We start from the raw sequence: 19406 nt of genomic DNA, 5'->3' as shown, positions 1-19406 counted from the left end.
GAGCTTACTTGAGCCATCAAAGAGAGATATGTGCTTTTATTCTATGTTTTAAGCTGTTGTCTTTTCAAAATATATCGCAGATTAACAAGCCAGTGTGTTTTTTTTTTTTAAAGAGCTAAAAAAACATTCATTTATTATTAAAAGCGACGCGTGTTCCTCCGGTGAAGGCAGCGGCACGGAACACCGGTCATCCTGACCCGGAGGGACGCGTTAAAGGATGCAGAGCAACGTTCCAGCCTGGGTGAAGCATTCTGCCAAATCTGAATGACTTGTTGAGTCACACGTGGGTCGGGCGGTGCTGATGAGGGAGGCTCTCTGTGACGCATGCGGCACAACGGCAGATTATTACCGCATTATCATCATATGCCGCTTGGTGTCCTGACAACGGACATAAAGGAGACCGACGGACAGAAAGACGCTTCTCAGATCAGCATTCAGAGGTTTTAACAGCACCATAAAGGACTGAAAATATGAGAGCATAAAGCGTTTAGGAAGAGGACATCACCAAAAATGATTCATTTCACCAGCGCCGCGTGGACTTTGTTCTGTTGAATGCACGGCTTTAAAGAAAAGCTCCATCAGACGGAGAGAATAACTCAAAGAGCCTCGGAAACACATCCAACAGTATTCAATATTTATCAGGAGACAGGTGGGGGGGGGGGGACATCAGAGAGGGAGACGCCTCGCTATCTGAGGGAGAGCAAATGAGATCGGCATTCATCAGCGCACACGCAGGCCTTTACTTCCATACGCAACATCTCACAGGGATCCGGCTGCACGCCGCTCACAACCCTATTCAGCAGCCAGAGGCGGGATGTGTGTGTGTGTGTGTGTGTGTGTGTGTGTGTGTGTGTGTGTGTGTGTGTGTGTGTGTGTGTGTGTGTGTGTGTGTGTGTGTGTGTGTGTGTGTGTGTGTGTGTGTGTGTGCGCAGCAAAGATAATAAAGCCGGAAGAAGTGATGGAGACGGAAGTGAAAAATGAGAGAGAGACACAATAACAAAGAGGACAAAGAGTGCGGTAAACAATGTCTCCACAGCGTTGCGTATTCATTCGTTGTTGCTGCCGCGGGTCGACAAATCCAATCAACTGCGGGCCGACATGATTCCACTAATGCAGCGGTTTGCGTTTTTCTCCATTTCCCAGAAGCCCCGTGGGGAGCCGCCCAAAACGCGGAGGGACAGAACCAGACTGCTGCTGCGTGGAACACCGAGTTCCTCCCAAACAAGCAGCTTTGAGTTCGGCGGTTTCCAGGTAGCCGTCCGTTACAGACCTGTCAATCACATTGGCCCCGCCCTGAAGTGTGCATGTGGATCATGTGGTTACTAAGGAGGAGGCACACCTGCTCCTTCCCAGCATGAGCAACCGCTAGCGCCCGACTGAAGGACGGACCAATCAGCCCCTCCCCCCCCCCGTCCGGACGCAGACACTCAACCCCACCAGCGGGCCGCGGCTGGGGGAGATAGATGGCGGCATTAATAATTGAGGGCGGGACGGCGGGGTTAATGGCTGGCAGGGCAGACAGGCGGGCGGGCGGGAGGACGCCGCGGGCCGACGGGTCTGTGTGGGGTTTCTTGTTTGTTTCCTGGACGTGGCGGCGGCGGCGGCGGCGAGGCGAGCGGGCAGCTTCCAGGCCCGGGGGCTCATTAAAGATTAATAGGAGGATCCATCGGGGCCGGTCCTCTCTATCCCTCAGACTAAATGAAGTGCTCTGCACTACAGCGAGTGTGTGTCTGTGTGTGTGTGTGTGTGTGTGTGTGAGAAGAGTAATGCTGCACTTTAATGAAGTGCTGCCTGCTCCCCTTTCCTGCCGCTTTGACCACGCTGTCACGCGCAGATTGATGCGGACGAGCTTCTCTCGCACTTCGGGCTTTTCTTCTCGCCGACAAAACGTCGAGGAAGGAAATCTTAAAACAAAAGCTGGACCGGAGTACAGGCACGTTTGTTTCTCCAAAACCACGTTGACATTTCTGAAGGTGAATGTGATCCGATGCACCTCGCGGCCACATCTGATGCCAGAGCTTCTTCTGATGCAACTGTGAGAAACGTGCAAGTCCTCGCTGCCAATTATGTCCAATCAGAGTTCGACTGGAATCATCAAGTAAAACACACACACACGCACACACACACACACACACAGACACACACATTTTGAAATGCTTTTGAACGCTGAACCTCCGACCTGTTCAGAAAACAGAAGAGAAAGTTGGACGAAACATGAAGTTCCGCTCGTATTCCACCCCGTGTGCACGCAGAGACCTCCAGCGCTTCCTAAATTACCCGTCTGCTGCCACTTAACTGCACAGCAGCTTCTGCAATGCAATTCCATCAGAGCGGCGGCGGGGGGGGGAGGGGGGGGGTACGGTGCAATTTTCACAGAAATAATATACAACGGCGGCTCATCAGTAACGGAGGCAATTTCAACACTCGCACTTTAAGGAGCCGATGCGCCCCTTCCCCCCCCTTCACCCCCCCAGGGGAGCTCAGTCAGTGTCACTGGAAATGGAACTGCAGGAGGTGTGAGCGCCTCTTGTTTTTCGGGAGGGGGGCTCCGGTTTGATTCGGCACCGAGGAGGAGGGGGTATTTAATAGAGATGTCTCGCGCTAAAAAAAATAGAGAATAAAAGCACACCGAGATTAGTCGGGGGGGGGGGGGGGGGGATGTTCTCCAGAGAACCAAGGGAGATGAAGCGAGTGACGGGAGGAATGACAGACGAGAGAGCGAGAGGGCGGGGGGGGGGGGGCAGCTATCTGCACAGAGGAACACAAAGCTACAACAAAGCCGGCTCAAAGGATCACACACACCAAACGGGGGGGGGGGGGTTCTGACTGACTGTCAGAGCACAAATTTGGGTAAACACGTGTGATTCACATCCTCCGTACCAGCTGACACGTCTTTAGGAGACACACACACACACACACACACACACAATGTCCAACATGACACAGGTGGATGGGGAGAGTGTTTGTGCATCTGTAAGCCAATATGGGGGCGGAACCATGTGACAAGCAGAATGGATCAACGGCACGCAGAGGCTGTGTTAATGAAATGCAGGTAAGAAGCCGGCATGGCGTTTGATCCGTTTGTCCGTGGTACATGCTACATGCACCACGGAATCACGCAGCTCGTTACCCGACGCGCCGCTTACCTGAGATCGGACCCCTACATGGGGCAAAATAAAAAGACCAAACTTCCCCTCTGAGGGAGCTGTGGATAATGGTGACACACACACACACACACACACACACCTGTCGGAGTGAAGGCCAACTGTAACCGTAGGGTTTGTTGCTGAGGAGACGTGTGTGTGTGTGTGTGTACAGAAACTCACACTTCCTCTGCACTCCCCACCCCCCCCCCTTCTAGACTCCTGCAGCAATGCTGAGCAGCACCTTCAGCACAACTTCTTCACAACATTTCAGGCATTCATTCAAAATGAAAGAAGAAAATCCTCCTGATCTGAAGTTGAAACTTGTGGCCGGTGACGCTGAGACGAGGAGATGAGCAGAATTCCCTTTGAGTCGGTGGCAGATGTTTTAAACAACAGGGAGGATTTCCGGGTCTTTTGGTAAATGTTGTCTTGTCTTTTTGGCGGCATTTCATTATCTGATCCCCTCCGGTTCCCCCCCTGATAAAAAGCCGCTCTCATCTCCTCTCCGGTCGTTTCACGGACCTCTGATAAACTCCTCGCTCTCGTCTCCTTCCGCCGGCCTGCTTCTCCAGCTCTTCCCGGCGATAACGTTGGACCCACAAAGCGAAGGAAAATTTGCGTGGTTGAGATTGTCGTCTTCGATTGGAGGTCCGCTGCTGCTCGATATTGAGGGAAGATACACCGTCTGTTCAACCTGATCAGGGCTGTTTTTAGGTGTAATTAGCACTTGGTGGCAGGTGATGAACAATCTGATCTGTGTGTGTGTGTGTGTGTGTGTGTGTGTGTGTGTGTGTGTGTCTGTATGCAAAGCTCGGAGGCAGGTGGCCCCCCCCTGAGGTGGACGTCCCCTCGGGGGCCAAAATGCAAACCCCCTTTCATCTTGCTGCTCTCCTGTGCCTCCCAGCATCGGGGGATCTGTGCTCCGTGTCACATTAAAACCAGAAGATCAAAGGAGAGAGGGAGCACGCCGGAGGGGTGGGGGGTGGGGGGGGGTCGATAGAGAGGAGGCGGAGGATGCGAGGGACGGCCTGATGGAAAACATTTTATGAGGCTTATCGGAAGTGTGGATCAGATCTCCAAACTTCTTCCATCTAACGAAGCTTCTCCTCTTTGGGGTTTTTGGGTGGATGTTTTTAGGCGTAGCTTGATTTATTTGACATTCAAACCTCTCATCGATGAGAGAAAGCTATAGGTAATCGATAAGGGATCGGGACCGAGAAGCTAACGAAGCTAACGGTGTTATCCGCCAGGGGACACCCCCGAGGGACGGCCGCCGTCCTCTGCTGACTGTCCGCGCATTTCATTCCTTTGCATAAATGTAAAAGTTGCATTTGCCAAACAGCTTTCCTAATTTCATACTTTGAAAATGTGGTTTGAACCTTTTCTGTGAGGTATGAAATTATTATTACTATGCATGCTGAGATTTACATAACAGAAAGTTGAGAAAAAGAGGAGCGCGGTGGAAGCTGAAGGGGCTGTAAAGCGCGAGGGGTGATGGATGAATGTGTGGGCAATACGGAGAAGAACCGGGTAACGAAGCCGGGGAAGACGAGAATAATGAGACTCACACAAAGAAAATCACAAGAGGGAGAAAGAGAGAAGGAGTCGGACCAAAGGCTCACACCAGGCAGATTAACACCGAGCCGCTCGCGCATCTCCACACACCAACGCACACCGGATTCATCTCACCCAGTCACACTCCACCAGCGGAGCAGAGAAACAGAAGGACACACACACACACACACCACCTTCGATCCTGGCACCACAGCAGCACCTACTGGTCGTTTATTCAGGATCTACACTGATCCGCAGGTGCACTTTCATTGTCGTATTATCAAACACACACACACACACACACACACACACACACACACACACACACACACAGGGGTCTCTTGTATCCTCGCGTATAGAAATGATATCGATGTGTTGTGCGCCGACCCGCACATACAAAAATAAAAGTAATAATTCACACACTCATTTCTTTCCACAGATACACACGTCGGCAACTTAAAAGGCGCAGGTTTTCTGTGCACATCGTGTGTGAACACAGAGTCACGCACAACCACACACACACACTCCTCGCCAAGTTTGAGATGATTTATGAGTGCACGGCTTCAGTTTGCATGATTTATCCCGCTAAAGCTGCACAGTGCACCTGAGGGACTCACCTCTCCGCTACACACACAGTTAGGAAGTACCGGAGAAACAAGTTTGTGTGGTGTGTGTGTGTGTGTATGTGTGTGTGTGCGCGCTCGCATGGCCATGAAGATTTGTTTTGGTGCATATGCTTACGGTGTAATTGCGCTTTTATCGTGGGTGTGTGTGTGTGTGCACACGCGCTTGTTTCCTTTAAGGATGCTTTTAAATGCAATGAATGCATAATACGTGTGTGTGTGGGTGTGTGTGGGTGTGGAAGGAATCCCATGGTGTGTTCTTGAGTGTGTGCACCTGCGTCTATGTGTTAAGAAAAGTTTGTTGCATTAAAGTGAGAGTGAAAAGTATGAGCTTGTGTGTGCAAGTACGCTGGCAGTGCAAACTGCACACATGCATACGTCAGCACAGACATTCCTACCGTGTGTGTGTGTGTGTGTGTGTGTGTGAGATTGCTGACCTGCCTTCAGCTTGTGGGTGTAACAACATCCCCAGTGAGTTGTGTGAAGCCTCCATCCCACCATGAAAGATAACTCTACCCTCGCTCAGCAGGCTAATGACCAAGGACACACACACACACACACACACACACACACACGTACACACACAGGCCACTACGTGTACAAAAAAGAATACAGAGCGAAACCTGCAGTAAGGTATCATCATTATTTGCTCGATTAGTTGAGAACCTGAGAAGCGTAAATGGTGGTAAAAGGACAAAAACGTGACTCCTGTTGAAGTGATCATTAAAGTCCATCACGCTTAAAGGTCACGTCCGTCCGACACACTGTCGGGTGATTGGAACGACCTCGAACACGACACACAGGCCTCCCGGCGGCACTTGTCCCTGTGACCCTCACTTGACCCTCACTTCATAACTCCTTACCTCCCCATTACGAAGGTGTCACACTCAAAATGCCCCCGCGCAGAAAGTCCAACAACGCGCTCACCGCGACACAAGAGGACTGAGGAAATTGCACTTTCTTGTTTCTTGTTCTTCGGAGTTTGTATCCCTATGGTTGAATGCACTTACTGTAAGTCGCTAAAAGCGTCAGCTGCATGACACGTGATGTGTGTGTCTGTGTTTACATGACGTCCAGCTGTCCACGCTCACACCGCAGGAGGCCCAGCGGCTTGTGGCTTTGTCTTAATTGGTTGATTTACAGCCCGTCTACAGCAGCCGGGATTCCTGACACACACACACACACACACCTCCACACACACACCTCGGCTCTCATTAATACACACTGGACTGGAAGCTGGCTGTTGCCATGGCAACCCGGTTGCTGTAGGGAGGGCAGGGGGGGTTTTACGCAGCCCGAAAACTGAATGGCCGTCACATGTCCCCCCCCCCCCCCCCCCCCCCAGGGGGACACTTTGCGGCCGAAGCAATGGCGCCGTTCTGTCGCCTTGGTTACGGGAGAAGCCGAATTCTCCTCCCGCTCCGCTGGATTTCTTCCCTTCGTTTCGCCCCCCCGGTCTGTGCTATTCGTTGGCAGCAATAAGACGGTACCTTAGCTGAGGAAATGGTTAATCCATCATTGCAATCTGCTCCGTTATAATTAAATGGCTGCGTGTTCTGCTCTGGCTGCGGCGGTTTCTCGTCCCCACTCCGCTCCACTTTACTCTTTAACAAAGCGTTAATATACCAACGGGCCCCCCCAGGCTGGACCCTTTTTGGTGCCGTGATGAAGTGCAGAGGCGGCGGGGTTCATTAAAGATGCATGAAACGCCACAAATGTTCAAACCCCATTAAGCGATTCCTCCTCGTTGTACTTTCAGGCTCCCAGAATGCTTCTGGCTGCCTTCGGTCCAGCACCTGTGCAGCTTTTAGTCCCAAACGTCGGCCCAGAAACCCGGCGCCGGCCAGACGAACGCGGCGAGAGGATTTGGACCCTTGCAGTGCGCCGGTTCCCATAGCAACGGCTATGAGAGGTGTGAGGGATTTTTGGGCGCGAAATACGACCCCTTGATTGGCACTCGTGACCCCCTGGAAGCCGTTTATTGCAGATGATTTTAACCATTCAAACGTTGCTGGTCAGTCTGCAGACTGCGAGAACCTTAACTGACCCGCTTTGGACACATTGGTATTTCTATACAAACATGAACAGATGGTCTCCTCGGGCCGGTTCTGTACTCAACTGTAGTCCAACAAAATGAAACATAGTGCTGGGGGGGGGGGGGGGGGGGTCATTTGGCCATCGCATCAACAGAATAACACGGCGATTTAAACATAAACAACATTCCACCGCCGACTGAGGACACCAACAGCCTTTCTTCTAAATCCCGGCGTATCTCGTCTGTTATTTGCTTATTGCGTCTGGACGCAATGCTTTTCTTCATCGCCGCTTCATCAACATCCGTCCCGGGAAACAAAAGTCAGCCAAAGTCAGGGGCCTGAAATCGGCGAGGCACCAAGCGGTGACTGTCTGCGCACGCGAGCGTCCCCCACAACAGCAGCGGCTCGCCATCACCGAGTCGCTGTCCTTGAGAAGGGGACAACGCGAGGGGCGGAACCGGGATCGGGTTCCCCTGCGATCGGGTTCCCCTGCGATCGGGTTCCTCAGCGTCGTTAATACCAACGAGGTCTGACATCAGCACACATGTGAGCCAAAGAAACCCAGCAGCCTGTCAACAGATAAGCTCATCTAACCACTAGAACTATGCATGTGAAGGAATGGTGTTGGGGGGGGGGGGGGTGTAATGTAACCTTCCCATCATATTTTATGGAGTGAGCCCCCCACGTATCCAGTTAAGCAGGACCACATGTAGCATGTGCTATTTCACCGTATCAGCTTCAGGCTCCTTTCCTTCACTTAACGCGTCGTGGTGGATTTACGGTGGAAACGCCGCACTGTTTGACCTTTGCCCCCGTGGGGGGGGGTGGGGGACTGGGGGGGGGGGACTCGCTGTAAATATGTGAGCACCGGGGCTCACGTCATGTTCCAGATGGAACAGACTTTTGTGAATCTTTACTTATTTTCTCTTTCCTCATCTCTCTTCTCCCGGCTTCACCACCTTTGGGCTCCATCTATGATCTGGGTGGAGGACACAATCGCGTCCTCTCCACCCAGTGTGAAGCCGTCCGTGCACCATCTGCGTGTCCCCCCCCCCCCCCTCCGATCCTACCTGCTCCTGTCTCTCCAGCCAGCGGTCCACCATGGGGTGATTGGCGCTGAGCGACGAGCGCGCCGTCTCTCTGTGGAACTCGCTCTGATTGGCGCGCGTCCCCGCGTCCCGCGGCAGGCTGCGGTACGTGTCCATGCCTTTGGCCTGCGGGGGACACGAAAATAAAGACGAGAAATGTGATGCGTGATCGCCGTCGGTGCACAGGCGCGGTCGAACACGTGAACATCCATCAAAGTCCAACCCCCCCCCGCCCCCACCTTCCGCTCCAGGCTGCTGGTGCCCGAGGCCTGGCGGGCTTTCAGGAAGCCGGCCGTGGTGGACCAGCGGGTCGGGTTCTTCCTGGAGGGCGGCTCCTCGCTTTGGACCCGCGGGTCGCCGCCGTTGAAGGGGCCGTTGACGGTGAGCAGGGCGGGGTCGCTGCTGCGCCGGACGTGGAGGGGCATATCTGAGGGAGACATAACGGTGGACAAGAACATCATCACACCCGCTTTCTGACATTAGAGCGAATGTTTAATATCGGGTTCGGGGATGATTGACTCCTTTTATTGCTCGAACATTTGTGGGCAAATGGCGGCCATTAATCATTCCAGATTCTGCTCTAATCGTCCCATTTTTAGGGGGATCGGATTCGTCACTGAAAACGTGGAATCGGGCCGCCGCGTGAAGGAGGAAGTGGAAGCGGAGTCCCAACAAGCAGCGGAGAGCATGAACAAACAGAACAGAACCGCAGCCGGTGCATCAGGACACGTTTTAACGCTCCACAATCACACAGTGCCGCTTGATTGGCGGGCCGACGGCGAAAAAGGGGAATAGTTTTAAAAAGCTGCGGCGTCTTCAGAGGAGGACGAAGCAGAGTGTCCGTTCCCATGTCCCCCCCCCCCCCCCGGATGCTCTGCTGACAGAACGCCGCGGGATGTTTTCGGTGGTGGTGGGTGGCGTCCATGGTAGGATTAAGTATGTGTTTGTCCCTGTTTGTGTTTTCTGATGAACTAATGAGGGTGAAGGTCAAAGTGTGTGTGTGTGTGTGTGTGTGTGTTTGTATTTCGGGTGAAATTTAACCAGTGGACCTTTGTTTGTGTTTGGAAATATCTGAGCCAACAGCTACATGTGTGTTGAGCATCTGGTAGTGTGTGTGTGTGTGTGTGTGTGTGTGTGTGTGTGGTGCCGGGTCACTCGGAGCGTGGGACCTAAACAGCTCCGAGCTGTGGGAGTTTGAACTACAAGTCCCAGGAGGCCTCCTCAGATGGACCAGTGTGCTGACGGGGAGCAGGAAGGACTTGTTGCCCTTCCGTCCCCTCAGTGGTTTCTACTTAAGAACATTTCACTCCAGGGAACCGGTTTCTAAATTAGCGCTTTCTTCACATTAGAAACGTGTTACTTTTAAACTCTAGTGATGAAATTCAAACTAACCGCAGCTTTATTTTAGAGATAAACCTCCAACAGCACGAAGCTGTTTGTGAACAATTGTGTTCACATGAAAACGAATGTCTGAGTTTTTGAGTCGTCCAAGACAAACGAGTGAAAGCTTTTCTCATTAGACGTTTGTGAAAAGAATATATATAGAAATCAAATTATTTCTGCTGCATGTCAGACATTTCTCAAGAAAACCCAATAAAAATCCAGCTGATGAGATTCAGCGTTGTCAATTAAACGGGGTTAAAACTTATTACGGAGACGCTAAAATTGGACGGAACTGGCAGGTGTGATTATGCCATTTCTTATGCATGCGTATTCACGTCCCGCATCTCTCCCAGAAATCCAATTAGGGCTGAGTGACCTCGCTCAGTGTGTGTGTGTGTGTGTGTGTGTGTGAGAGAGACAGAAGGAGATTTTGGCGCTGTGTCAATCAATACCCGTTCAAAGGTCATTAGTGGATTAGTTCTACTCACACCAGCGTGGTATTTTTAGTGCAGATAAAATATATTAAATAGTTTTTTGTTTTTTTAATATGTATGTTTTATTTTGTGCGAGGGAGGCGGCGTGTTTACGTCTCCGTGTGTCAGGAGAGGAGAAACAAATAAAATGACTGAATGAATGAGAATTATGCTAAATGCGCCGAAGATTTCTGCTGTAAAAAGTAACCAATACATAAACAATAGAATGAACCATGTGATAAACAGCCGGATGTTCACTTCTCTCCATTCGACTTGTGGAATATTGTACGTCTGCAGCAGCAGGTGAGAATGAAGCCGGAGCAAAGGGAAAAAATTAAAATAAATGAGAATGAATAAGAATATGGAGGTAACTTCTAACCAGCTGTACCACATAAACACCCCCCCTCTCCTCCCCCTCTCCTCCCCCCTGAACACACACAAGTATGTGAGTGAAAGATGAATTGATGCTTTCATTTGTTACTTTGCAGGTAACAGCAGACGTGGAGGATTTTACTTTGGTCTCTGTTTACATCCAAAGATGTAAAGATGTTTGCACGTTTTTTTTTGTTGTTGTTGTTGTTGTTTTTGCCTTGATCCAAGTTGACAAATCACCTACACGAGTCGGTCTCACATCTAAAACCCGCAGCAATTACAGGAGGAGAAGCGCCGCGGCCGGCGGAGCTGCCGGGCTGGACGAGCTCAGCGTCACGTTTGATTTAGGAGGCGGCCAACAGAACCAATTAGCCACTTTGGCCGCGGATCAAACAGAAATCTGCGCCCGGGAAAAAAAAAGAAAAAAAGGGGCCTTTCTGTCCAATTAAGAGAATTTATGGACGGGCTGCGGGACGGGCGCGCTGCAATGAGGTAATTCGTTGGGTCGGTTTACGGCGGCAGTTGCTGATATTTGACGCTAATGAGGAGGACGGTTTGTAATTTAAGAGAAGTATGAGGGGGGGGGGGGCAGACTCGTTTACCAATCATCCGTCTCCTGGGCGTGACGCCACCCCCCCCTCCCCCCCCCCCCCCCACCGGGGCTGGGACTTACTGGTCCGCAGGGCGGAGGGCGTGACCTCGATCTCACTGGCGACCTGGTAGGGATGGAAGGCCGACGCCCCGCTGCCGGCGCTGTGGTCCGTGGCGAACAGGTCGGGGCTCTGGGTCCCCGTGGAGCTGGCGCTGGTACCGTCGCCGCCATGGTGGGGCTCCTGCTCGTCGTACACGGCCATCAGCTGGAGTGGGGGGGCAGAGCGGAGGTCACGACATGAGCAAAAACACACATCGTAGGAGCTGGACGCCGATATAAACACATTTTCAAAGGTACTGTATGTATATAAAAGTCGCCCCAAAGGCCAACGGTTGGTTGCCAACGACAACGCGCTGAAGACAACAGGCTTAACGGATGAAGAAAATGTGATTCCAGTCGTGGAAACGGTTCTTTTTTTCACTTTGCACAGTGATAACATCGACTGGAATAATCTGGAGTTAGGAGAGGAAATTATACAGAAAAGACTTATGTAAGGCAGAAAAAAGAGCCGTATGTTTGTGTGAGGAAAAGCCTTCAACACGTGACGAGGAGGGAAGAGAATCAGATTGTAATGCTAAATGCATGAAATCCTGAGAGGGTTCAGCAGCATGTGACCCAGGTCCATGTGAACTAGTTGGACAGTGGATGTGAGGAGGAAGCTGGAGGAGAGACGACTGCCGGCCTCAGTGAACGCAGGAGAGAAGGATTTCAAATGAATCCTGCATTTGCCGATTGAAAGGATGTGATGTCGTGGGATGCGATGTGGGTAGCGACCAGCTGACCCACAACACGTCACCCAGGGAACAAATGAACATCTGCAAGGGTTTATTTACACGATCGGGACCAAAAACAAAAAAATTGCAGATTTTATCCGCTTGATTTCCATCTTTGGAGAACAGCGTTTACTAGAAAAATATATCAAGAGAGAAACAAGCGTCAAGTCTCTGTCCATCTTCCAACCCAAACATCCTCCACACACACTTTTGTTAACATATTGTGTCCACTCCTAAAGGAAACACAAGACAATATACACACAAACAGAGCGGCATTAGCACACACAATGACCGTTAGCCACCACACAATCCATTGAGAACGCACACAAACAAACACACAAGAACCACTCAAATCCAACTAGCAGTTTTCCAGCACATTAAACCTTCATTTCAGCCACATTTAGCCTGAGAGCTGTGGAGTTTATAGCGAGCTGGACAAGCTCCCCGGTGGGAAGGAAACGCACACACACACACACCTCGATTTTCCCATTAGGCCCTCTACATAAATGTGCAGACATTTACTTCAAATTAGAGCTTGTGTCAGCCCGGGGCTAATGTGTGTGTACACAGTGTAATGGGGGGGTAATAAAGGTCGAAGGGCAGGAAGGGGGAGGGGGAGGGGTGGTACAGTTGGAACCGGGGGGGAAGTAAGAGGAGCGAGCTTGAGTTTCAGAGAGGCTCGTGGGAGAAAAGGCCCCGGCTGTGTGAAACCGAGAGTCCTCCACCCGCTTCGGCTGAGTCAGCAGACGACCCTTTGCCCCCCCCCCGTCCCCCGAGGACGCCACAGAAGACGACCCCACGCGGTCTGTTCTTCCCAGAGCTTGTCATCGCGAGGTAAGCGGCGGGAACGCCGCTGATGAGAAACTGAACTTCAGCGCGTTTCCTTTGTCTCGTGATTGGAGGGGAAAACGCTGGACTGTAAAAAAGGTCAGAGGTCAGCGCTGTGACCGGCGTCGCTCCCTCAGGACTCGCGTTGGCTGTTGCATCGACTGAATTGTCGCGTGCGTGCTGCGAAAAGGCCCCCCCGAGTCACAGCTAATTGCTGAGGTTTGTTGACAAGCGCGACCCCTGACCCCGCCTGCTATGGGAAAACACGTGCAACACGGCGTCCAATCAGCTGGGCTGGTGTCCCCAGAGGAGGACAGGGGAGTTCAATGTACACAGAGAAACGGGTGTTGATTGGCCTGGAGGTTCAGGCGGTTTGAACGGAGTAAGTTCAGCGATCGATAAACGCACACGTTGGTTTTTTTAAAGGATCGTAGCGGCGAGCAAAGGGCTTCAGTGCTGATCCTTCCGTCTCGTTCTGTCGGGGTCTCCTGGCGATGCGCAGCTTCACCTTCAGACTGACAGCTTTGGCCTCCATCTTTATCTCGTCACACGACAGCGTGGAGTCTATTCTTGAAACGGTCCTCGCTGCACCACATGGATGCAGGGCGTTGAGGAGGCGGGGCTTAGCGAGGGGGTAATTGTATTAATTGATCCACTGAAGCAGGCAGCAGGTACACACACGTGTCTGTCCAAAGGGTGTGTGTGTGTGTGTGACATGATGTACGTCTGTGTAAATCACATTTAGCTCACTTTCTCTGTCTCCCACACACACACACACACACACACACACACACACACACACAAAAGTAACAATAATCGAAAAGTAAATTACACTGGAAAGTGTGAGTCGGTCCACTTTTCAGCCGTCACTTGGAAGTCGTAAATCATCGTCATTACTCTGGCTGGAACATTACGCTGGCAGCCGGGGCAGAGGGAGGCAACCAAAGGTCCCTCAGAGGGGAATTAATCCCTCCGGGGGAGGAGGGGGGTGGTGGGTGGGGGGTGGGGGGGGGCTCTGCTTGCACCACACCAGCGATCGCCCGGGTTGATTTCATCACAAATCCCGGAGCTCGTGTCCCAACATTTACGGCCGCCTTCGCAACGTAAATCCCCCCCGAGGTCGCGTGAAGCAACGTCGCGCCGTTCGTTTCACACGGATTTATGCTCCCGCGTTGACAACATGAGGCGCACAGGGAGAGGGGGGGGAAGGGGGAGGATTCCACGCGCCTCGCTTCTGCAGCTTCCTGTCCTAAACTGTCCTCTCAGGTCAAACAGCACAAACTGCAGCGCGGGACATTCTTCCTCGGTTACACACTGCGGGAACTTATTTTTAACTCATTTGTTGTTGTTTTTTGAAGCAACAGGCTCCAAAGTGAGGCTGCGGACTGCAGACAAAATATTGGTCGATTTTTCCCGCAACGGCGTTGACGTCCTCCACCCCCCCAATGTGATCCACACGTTAGCTGCGCTACGGGAACCCGAGAGGCCGTAGGACGTTGCATAAAACAACGTTCCAGGAGGCAGATTGTTGGATTTGACTCTTTTCTGTAAGCCAACGGGCGTTTTTCCATCGAATCTCTGTGGAGACGGAGTTCATCTGAGCAGAAAGGGGGGGGGTTGAACTCGGGACAGATGTGGCCAAGATTAGCGGGAGCGGTGAGGCCACGAGGGGGGGTGACGAGGGGCCAGGTGTGCGCTCACCTCTCACTCGTTTAATATCCGACCCGTAGGGGGGGTCCAATCAGTCGGAGCGGGGGAGCGAGAAGGAAAGAAGGTGATTAACTTTCCAAAATGAGCAGCGTGCCGAGCTGTGGCTCCCGCTCCCTGAAAGATGTCGCTCGAGGAACTTTTAATAAACTTTGGCTCGGCGCCACGAAGCAGTGACGGTACAAAAGTCACAGCCAAATGACCGAAAATGACCTCAAAAGGAGTTTTCGTTTTAAGCTGAACGGGTTTGAGGTCATTCGAGGACCCCCCCCCCCCCCCAGGATTCTGGATTCTGCTGGGGAGTTCCCACAGTGCCAAGTAGTGCGTTTAATTCAAGCTGCTGACAGCTGTGAGATGTGAGATGTGAGCGCACACACACGCACACACACCCCTCTAGAAGAGGAGATCGTCCTCTGGCCTGATGGTACAACCAGGTAATAATAATGTTCAATTCCAACTGGGGGTGTTTACAAATCGAATACCTTCTTCTTGATGGTAGTTTTCCTTTAAATGAATGACTACCTAAAGACGTGTGTCTGTGTGTGTGTGTGTGGGGGGGGGGGGGGGGAGCTTGCACCACTAATGAGCGCCATACATCACATGCTATCAGGGCTAATCACACAGGCTATATTTAGCTTCAATTACCTGTTTCCATGAAACCAATCAACACTAAGCAGGCGACACCGTCGCTGTAAAAGTGACCGTGTGTGTGTGTGTGTGTGTGCGCGCTTAATTAAGTAGGACAACCTGTGTGTATGAACATGGGGGTTTAATAGCTTTAGGAAGGAAACTGAAATAATCTGTCTGCCTTCAAACGGTGAACTGAGCTCCAAAGACAAAGAAGATATGACGTGTTTTTATCGTTGGCTTTTGTTGTATATTTGATTTTTACGTAAATTTTAGGTCATTACTGAATACAATTCAAGCTGTATTGTTAAACGCACACACAAACCTCGGCATTTAAAACATGAAGAATGATGCTCTTTGTGATGCTGTTGTTGGATATTTCCCCCTTTAACAGACTGCATGGAGCAGGTTTTTGGTTTTATTGCCTTCAGTCTTCATAAAACACATCACTTTCCTCAAATATCGTCCCAGGTCTTCCCCTTTAGCTGCACATTGAAAGTCACAGCCTCCCTGGCGTTATCAATAGATTCTTTTGTTATTTGGGGTTACGATTTATCGGACTAAAATGTATGTAGAAGTTCTGTGCTTCATCAAACTGTAAATCACCCGCTGTACTAATGTTACACGGGTTGGACTGCTCCGTCTCCGTCGACAAACACAATGTTTATCTAAACTCTGACACACTTTTTTTGAGAAAAAAAAAAGAAAAAAAAAGTTGACTCTTTTCCATAATATTTTTTGACTGAACTTTTGACCCAATATTTTGAACATTTTTTCCATGCCATTTTTTTCCTTATTTATTTATGGTATTTTTTGATACAATATATTTGGACTTTTTTTTAAAACATTTTTTGACCAAATATGTGATTCCTGTTTTTCCATGACATTTTTCTACAACATTTTTTCGACGTAATGTTTTCGAACTTTTTTTCCATAATATTTTTGATACATTTTCAACCCAATATGTTTTTTTCTAAACATTTGTGGACCTACCCTTTTTTTTCCATGACAGTTTTCAACATCGCATATAACATTTTCACTTGAACGATTGACCCATATGGGAGGCCGTTCTCCAGCCGGCGGGGGGGGGGGGGGGGGGGGGTCATCTTATAAGCCTCGCTGTAATAGAGGACCAAGGGAGCACCTCAGGAGTGACGGACGCTTAATGAGAAATTATAGTTCTGCTGATGCTCTCGAAAAAAGCTGACTCCATTTGGTGGTAATTACATCTCATATGGTTTCATTATGCCGGGTCCTTATTTGGATTAGGAAACATTACGAGCGGAATAGCGCAGGATGAACTCTGCTGGAATTAACACCAGTCTGAGGCCCAAACACACACACACACACCATCAGTGATAAATGAACGAGGAAGTGCGTCCAACGTGGTGGTTAAAACTACACAGCAAATCCGTCATTGTGCCATTTGAGCGTCGTAACATTTGATGTAGTGGAATCTGGAATATCGGGACCGTAGAAGGAAATCCAGAGACAACCTTCCTCTTCAACTCCCACCTTCTGGGAGGCTCCTCTTGAAAACGCCCCGGCTGCCTTGAAGACCTCTGCTGATAATTGTGCAGCTGAAGTTTGCACAGATAATCTGCCCGGCCGCGGTGGCTCCAGAGAGGGAGACTTTCTCATTACCACAGATATTGCACTTGCGATTAAAAGTGGTTTTGCTAAGTCAGAGGTAAGAGTGGGTGGATTTGCGACGCGGCGAGTTCGGGCTTTAATCCGAGCCGAGGTGGAGCAGGCGTCGAGGTTTCCCCCCGTCTGAGTCTCTCGAACAGAAACAGCCCTCTGCAAGTCCTAAACTACGTACACAGCAACGCAGAGGTGAGCTCTGGAGTTTAAAGTACCCAGAGTTCCCTACTCTCTCACCCCCCCCAATCCCATCATCGAACGTCTCCCCCCGTTCCCGCCTCGGCACCCCGGAGAGGAGCCCCGCGCTGAAATCTAATTAAAGGCTCCATAAGCAGAGCCCAGATGAGACGGTCGCATCAAAGTCGCCGCTGGGACGGAACGACACGAATCAATAAGACGGACAGCTCAGGCAGATATCATCCCCCCCCCACCACCCTCCTTTTGCAGCCAGGGGACCTCCTGAGCCGACCTGGGGGGGGGGGGGATTAGGCCGGTCAGACACCCGTCCGGGTGGAGGTGGTGGAGTCGGCTTGTCAATATCTCGGCTGACAAAGATTGGATGTGAACGGAGAACTCGGCGAAAAGAGCAAGACGTCTCATATCGAACCTCGCGTGTCTGAAGGCGTGCCGGGGGGGGGGGGACTTCTGAAGATGCTTTCATACCGCAAAATCAATGTCCTGTCCCGTGTGATCTCATCACGCGGCAAATGACAGATGAAGTAGCACAGGTTGGGTGTTACTGTGCAGATGGACGTAAAGATGATGTCAGTCTTTACCGTCTTCATGCTAAACAACCACAATCAGACCGACTGCTCCTCAGAACACGTGGATCACGTGACGTATGACAGAGCAACACGCCGCTTCGTTTGAGTTCTCTCAGCCCGCCCCCCCCCTCCCCACGTTGGTACCATTTTAGATGCACATTTTATATATTCGTGTCATTTGAACGATGGGGGAGTTCGTCTCTTTCCTGCTAATGTTGCGTGCGGAGATTAGTTGTGGACGCGGGCGGCCGTGATGAACGACGCGCGCTGCCGGTGTGGAAGTGGCTTCCTGCTCGGGGAGGCACTCAGACTGAACCGTGCCACATTGTGAGAAATCACCCCGAGACTTCATTTACAGCCTTTTCCCCCAACTTCTAAGACCTGGGGGCGAGGGGGGGGGGGGGGGGGGGCAATGCATTATGGATGTGTCCTCCTTGTGCAGCGCTCCGTGCTGAAGATGATCCTCGGAGGTTCTGCAGAAAGACTAAATGCATCATATGAAATGTACACTGCAGCCTCGCAACGGCGCTCACAGGCATTCGCTTCAAGGCCCCAGACACCACCGCCCCCCCCCCGCACATCCCCATTGAATCTCCTCGCCTAAGCTGCTGCATCTAAACTCTGAAATAACTAAAGTTCCCACCAACAGTTAAGACTCCTACAAAAAAAATCTTAACCCCCCCCATTTCAATCGTTATGAAATAGTTGCATCACTTTCATGTGCAATAAAAAAAAGCTCTCTGACAGATCGTCTCTGGGGGGGGGGGTTGAGAAAGTTGACCCCCGGTCGGACTGAATCACTCAATTAGCATGACGGATGGGGGGGAGAGGGGGGGAGGGGGTCGGAATGAGGGCAATGATTGGGGAGGGACGCAATTGAAAATGTGTAGGGGAAAAAAAGGAAGTGGGAGTGTGGGGGGGCCGGGGGGGGGGGGGATTTGGGTCAACTCCTCGGGAAAATATGAGCAAGAGACGTGGGACATGTCGACAAAGGTCACCAATTTACCCACAATTCTCAGCGGGGGGCTTTGACACAGAGGGCAACCAATCCGTGTCAGTGGTACTCCTCGTCTGGGGCGGCGGGGGGGACGGGGGGCGGCGGCATAGACGGCTCGATGATTTGGCCTCTTTGGAAAAAGTAGGTGAAAACCCCCCCGAGAGCCGTTTCTTCTCTAAACTACGGTGGGAAGCGAAGACGAGACGTCGGCGAGGAGCACAGACGCCGTGTCGAAGACCTCAACCTACAGATTGAGACCATAAACTCGTGTTTACCGAGGAAATAAATCTCCAAAATAACACTGGAAGAGTAAACGGAATGCATTAGCAAAGAGCGCTAACAGCAGTAAGCAACAGTGGGACGAGACCTGGAGGAAAAGGGTCCAGTGTCTTGAGATCCGGTCTGGTCGACGTGTTGAATCACAGCTGAAGATGAAACGTGATCAGAGAAATGAAAAGAGGGTCATTGAACTCTTATACTGTTCCCTGTGAAGCCACACGGCGTTTCCTTTATCCAGGAGTGTGTGTGTGTGTGTGTGTGTGTGTGTGTGTGTGAGTGAGAGAGTGTGAGTGTGCACGCCTGCTATTCTGTCAGAGATTGCTTATTTCATACAGAGCCATCTTCTCCAGGCCGGCCTCAGACCCAATCACCTCCACCCCCCCCCCCCCCCCAGCAAATCTCATTTACACCAAACCCCGGAGACACTTCTGCTGCTAACACACACACACACACACACACA

General features: G+C 51.2%; 1 protein-coding gene across 12 annotated transcripts in view; it reads right to left on the bottom strand.

The window, feature by feature from the left end:
* The window catches only part of pard3ab (par-3 family cell polarity regulator alpha, b), a 116326-nt gene that overhangs the window by 70377 nt on the left and 26543 nt on the right, over positions 1-19406 (bottom strand). For all 12 annotated transcript variants that reach the window (XM_078099687.1, XM_078099695.1, XM_078099688.1 and 9 more), the window contains exons 3-5: positions 11349-11532; positions 8687-8874; positions 8430-8573 (exon numbers count right to left, since the gene is read on the bottom strand). In XM_078099687.1, the coding sequence (XP_077955813.1) occupies positions 8430-8573; positions 8687-8874; positions 11349-11532 (516 nt within the window). The remainder of the gene's footprint in view (positions 1-8429; positions 8574-8686; positions 8875-11348; positions 11533-19406) is intronic.

This window comes from Gasterosteus aculeatus, chromosome 3, assembly GCF_964276395.1.
Source record: "Gasterosteus aculeatus chromosome 3, fGasAcu3.hap1.1, whole genome shotgun sequence".
NCBI lineage: Eukaryota > Metazoa > Chordata > Actinopteri > Perciformes > Gasterosteidae > Gasterosteus > Gasterosteus aculeatus.
Note: the sequence above shows the minus strand (reverse complement) of the source record. Positions and strands in the feature narration are given on the sequence as shown.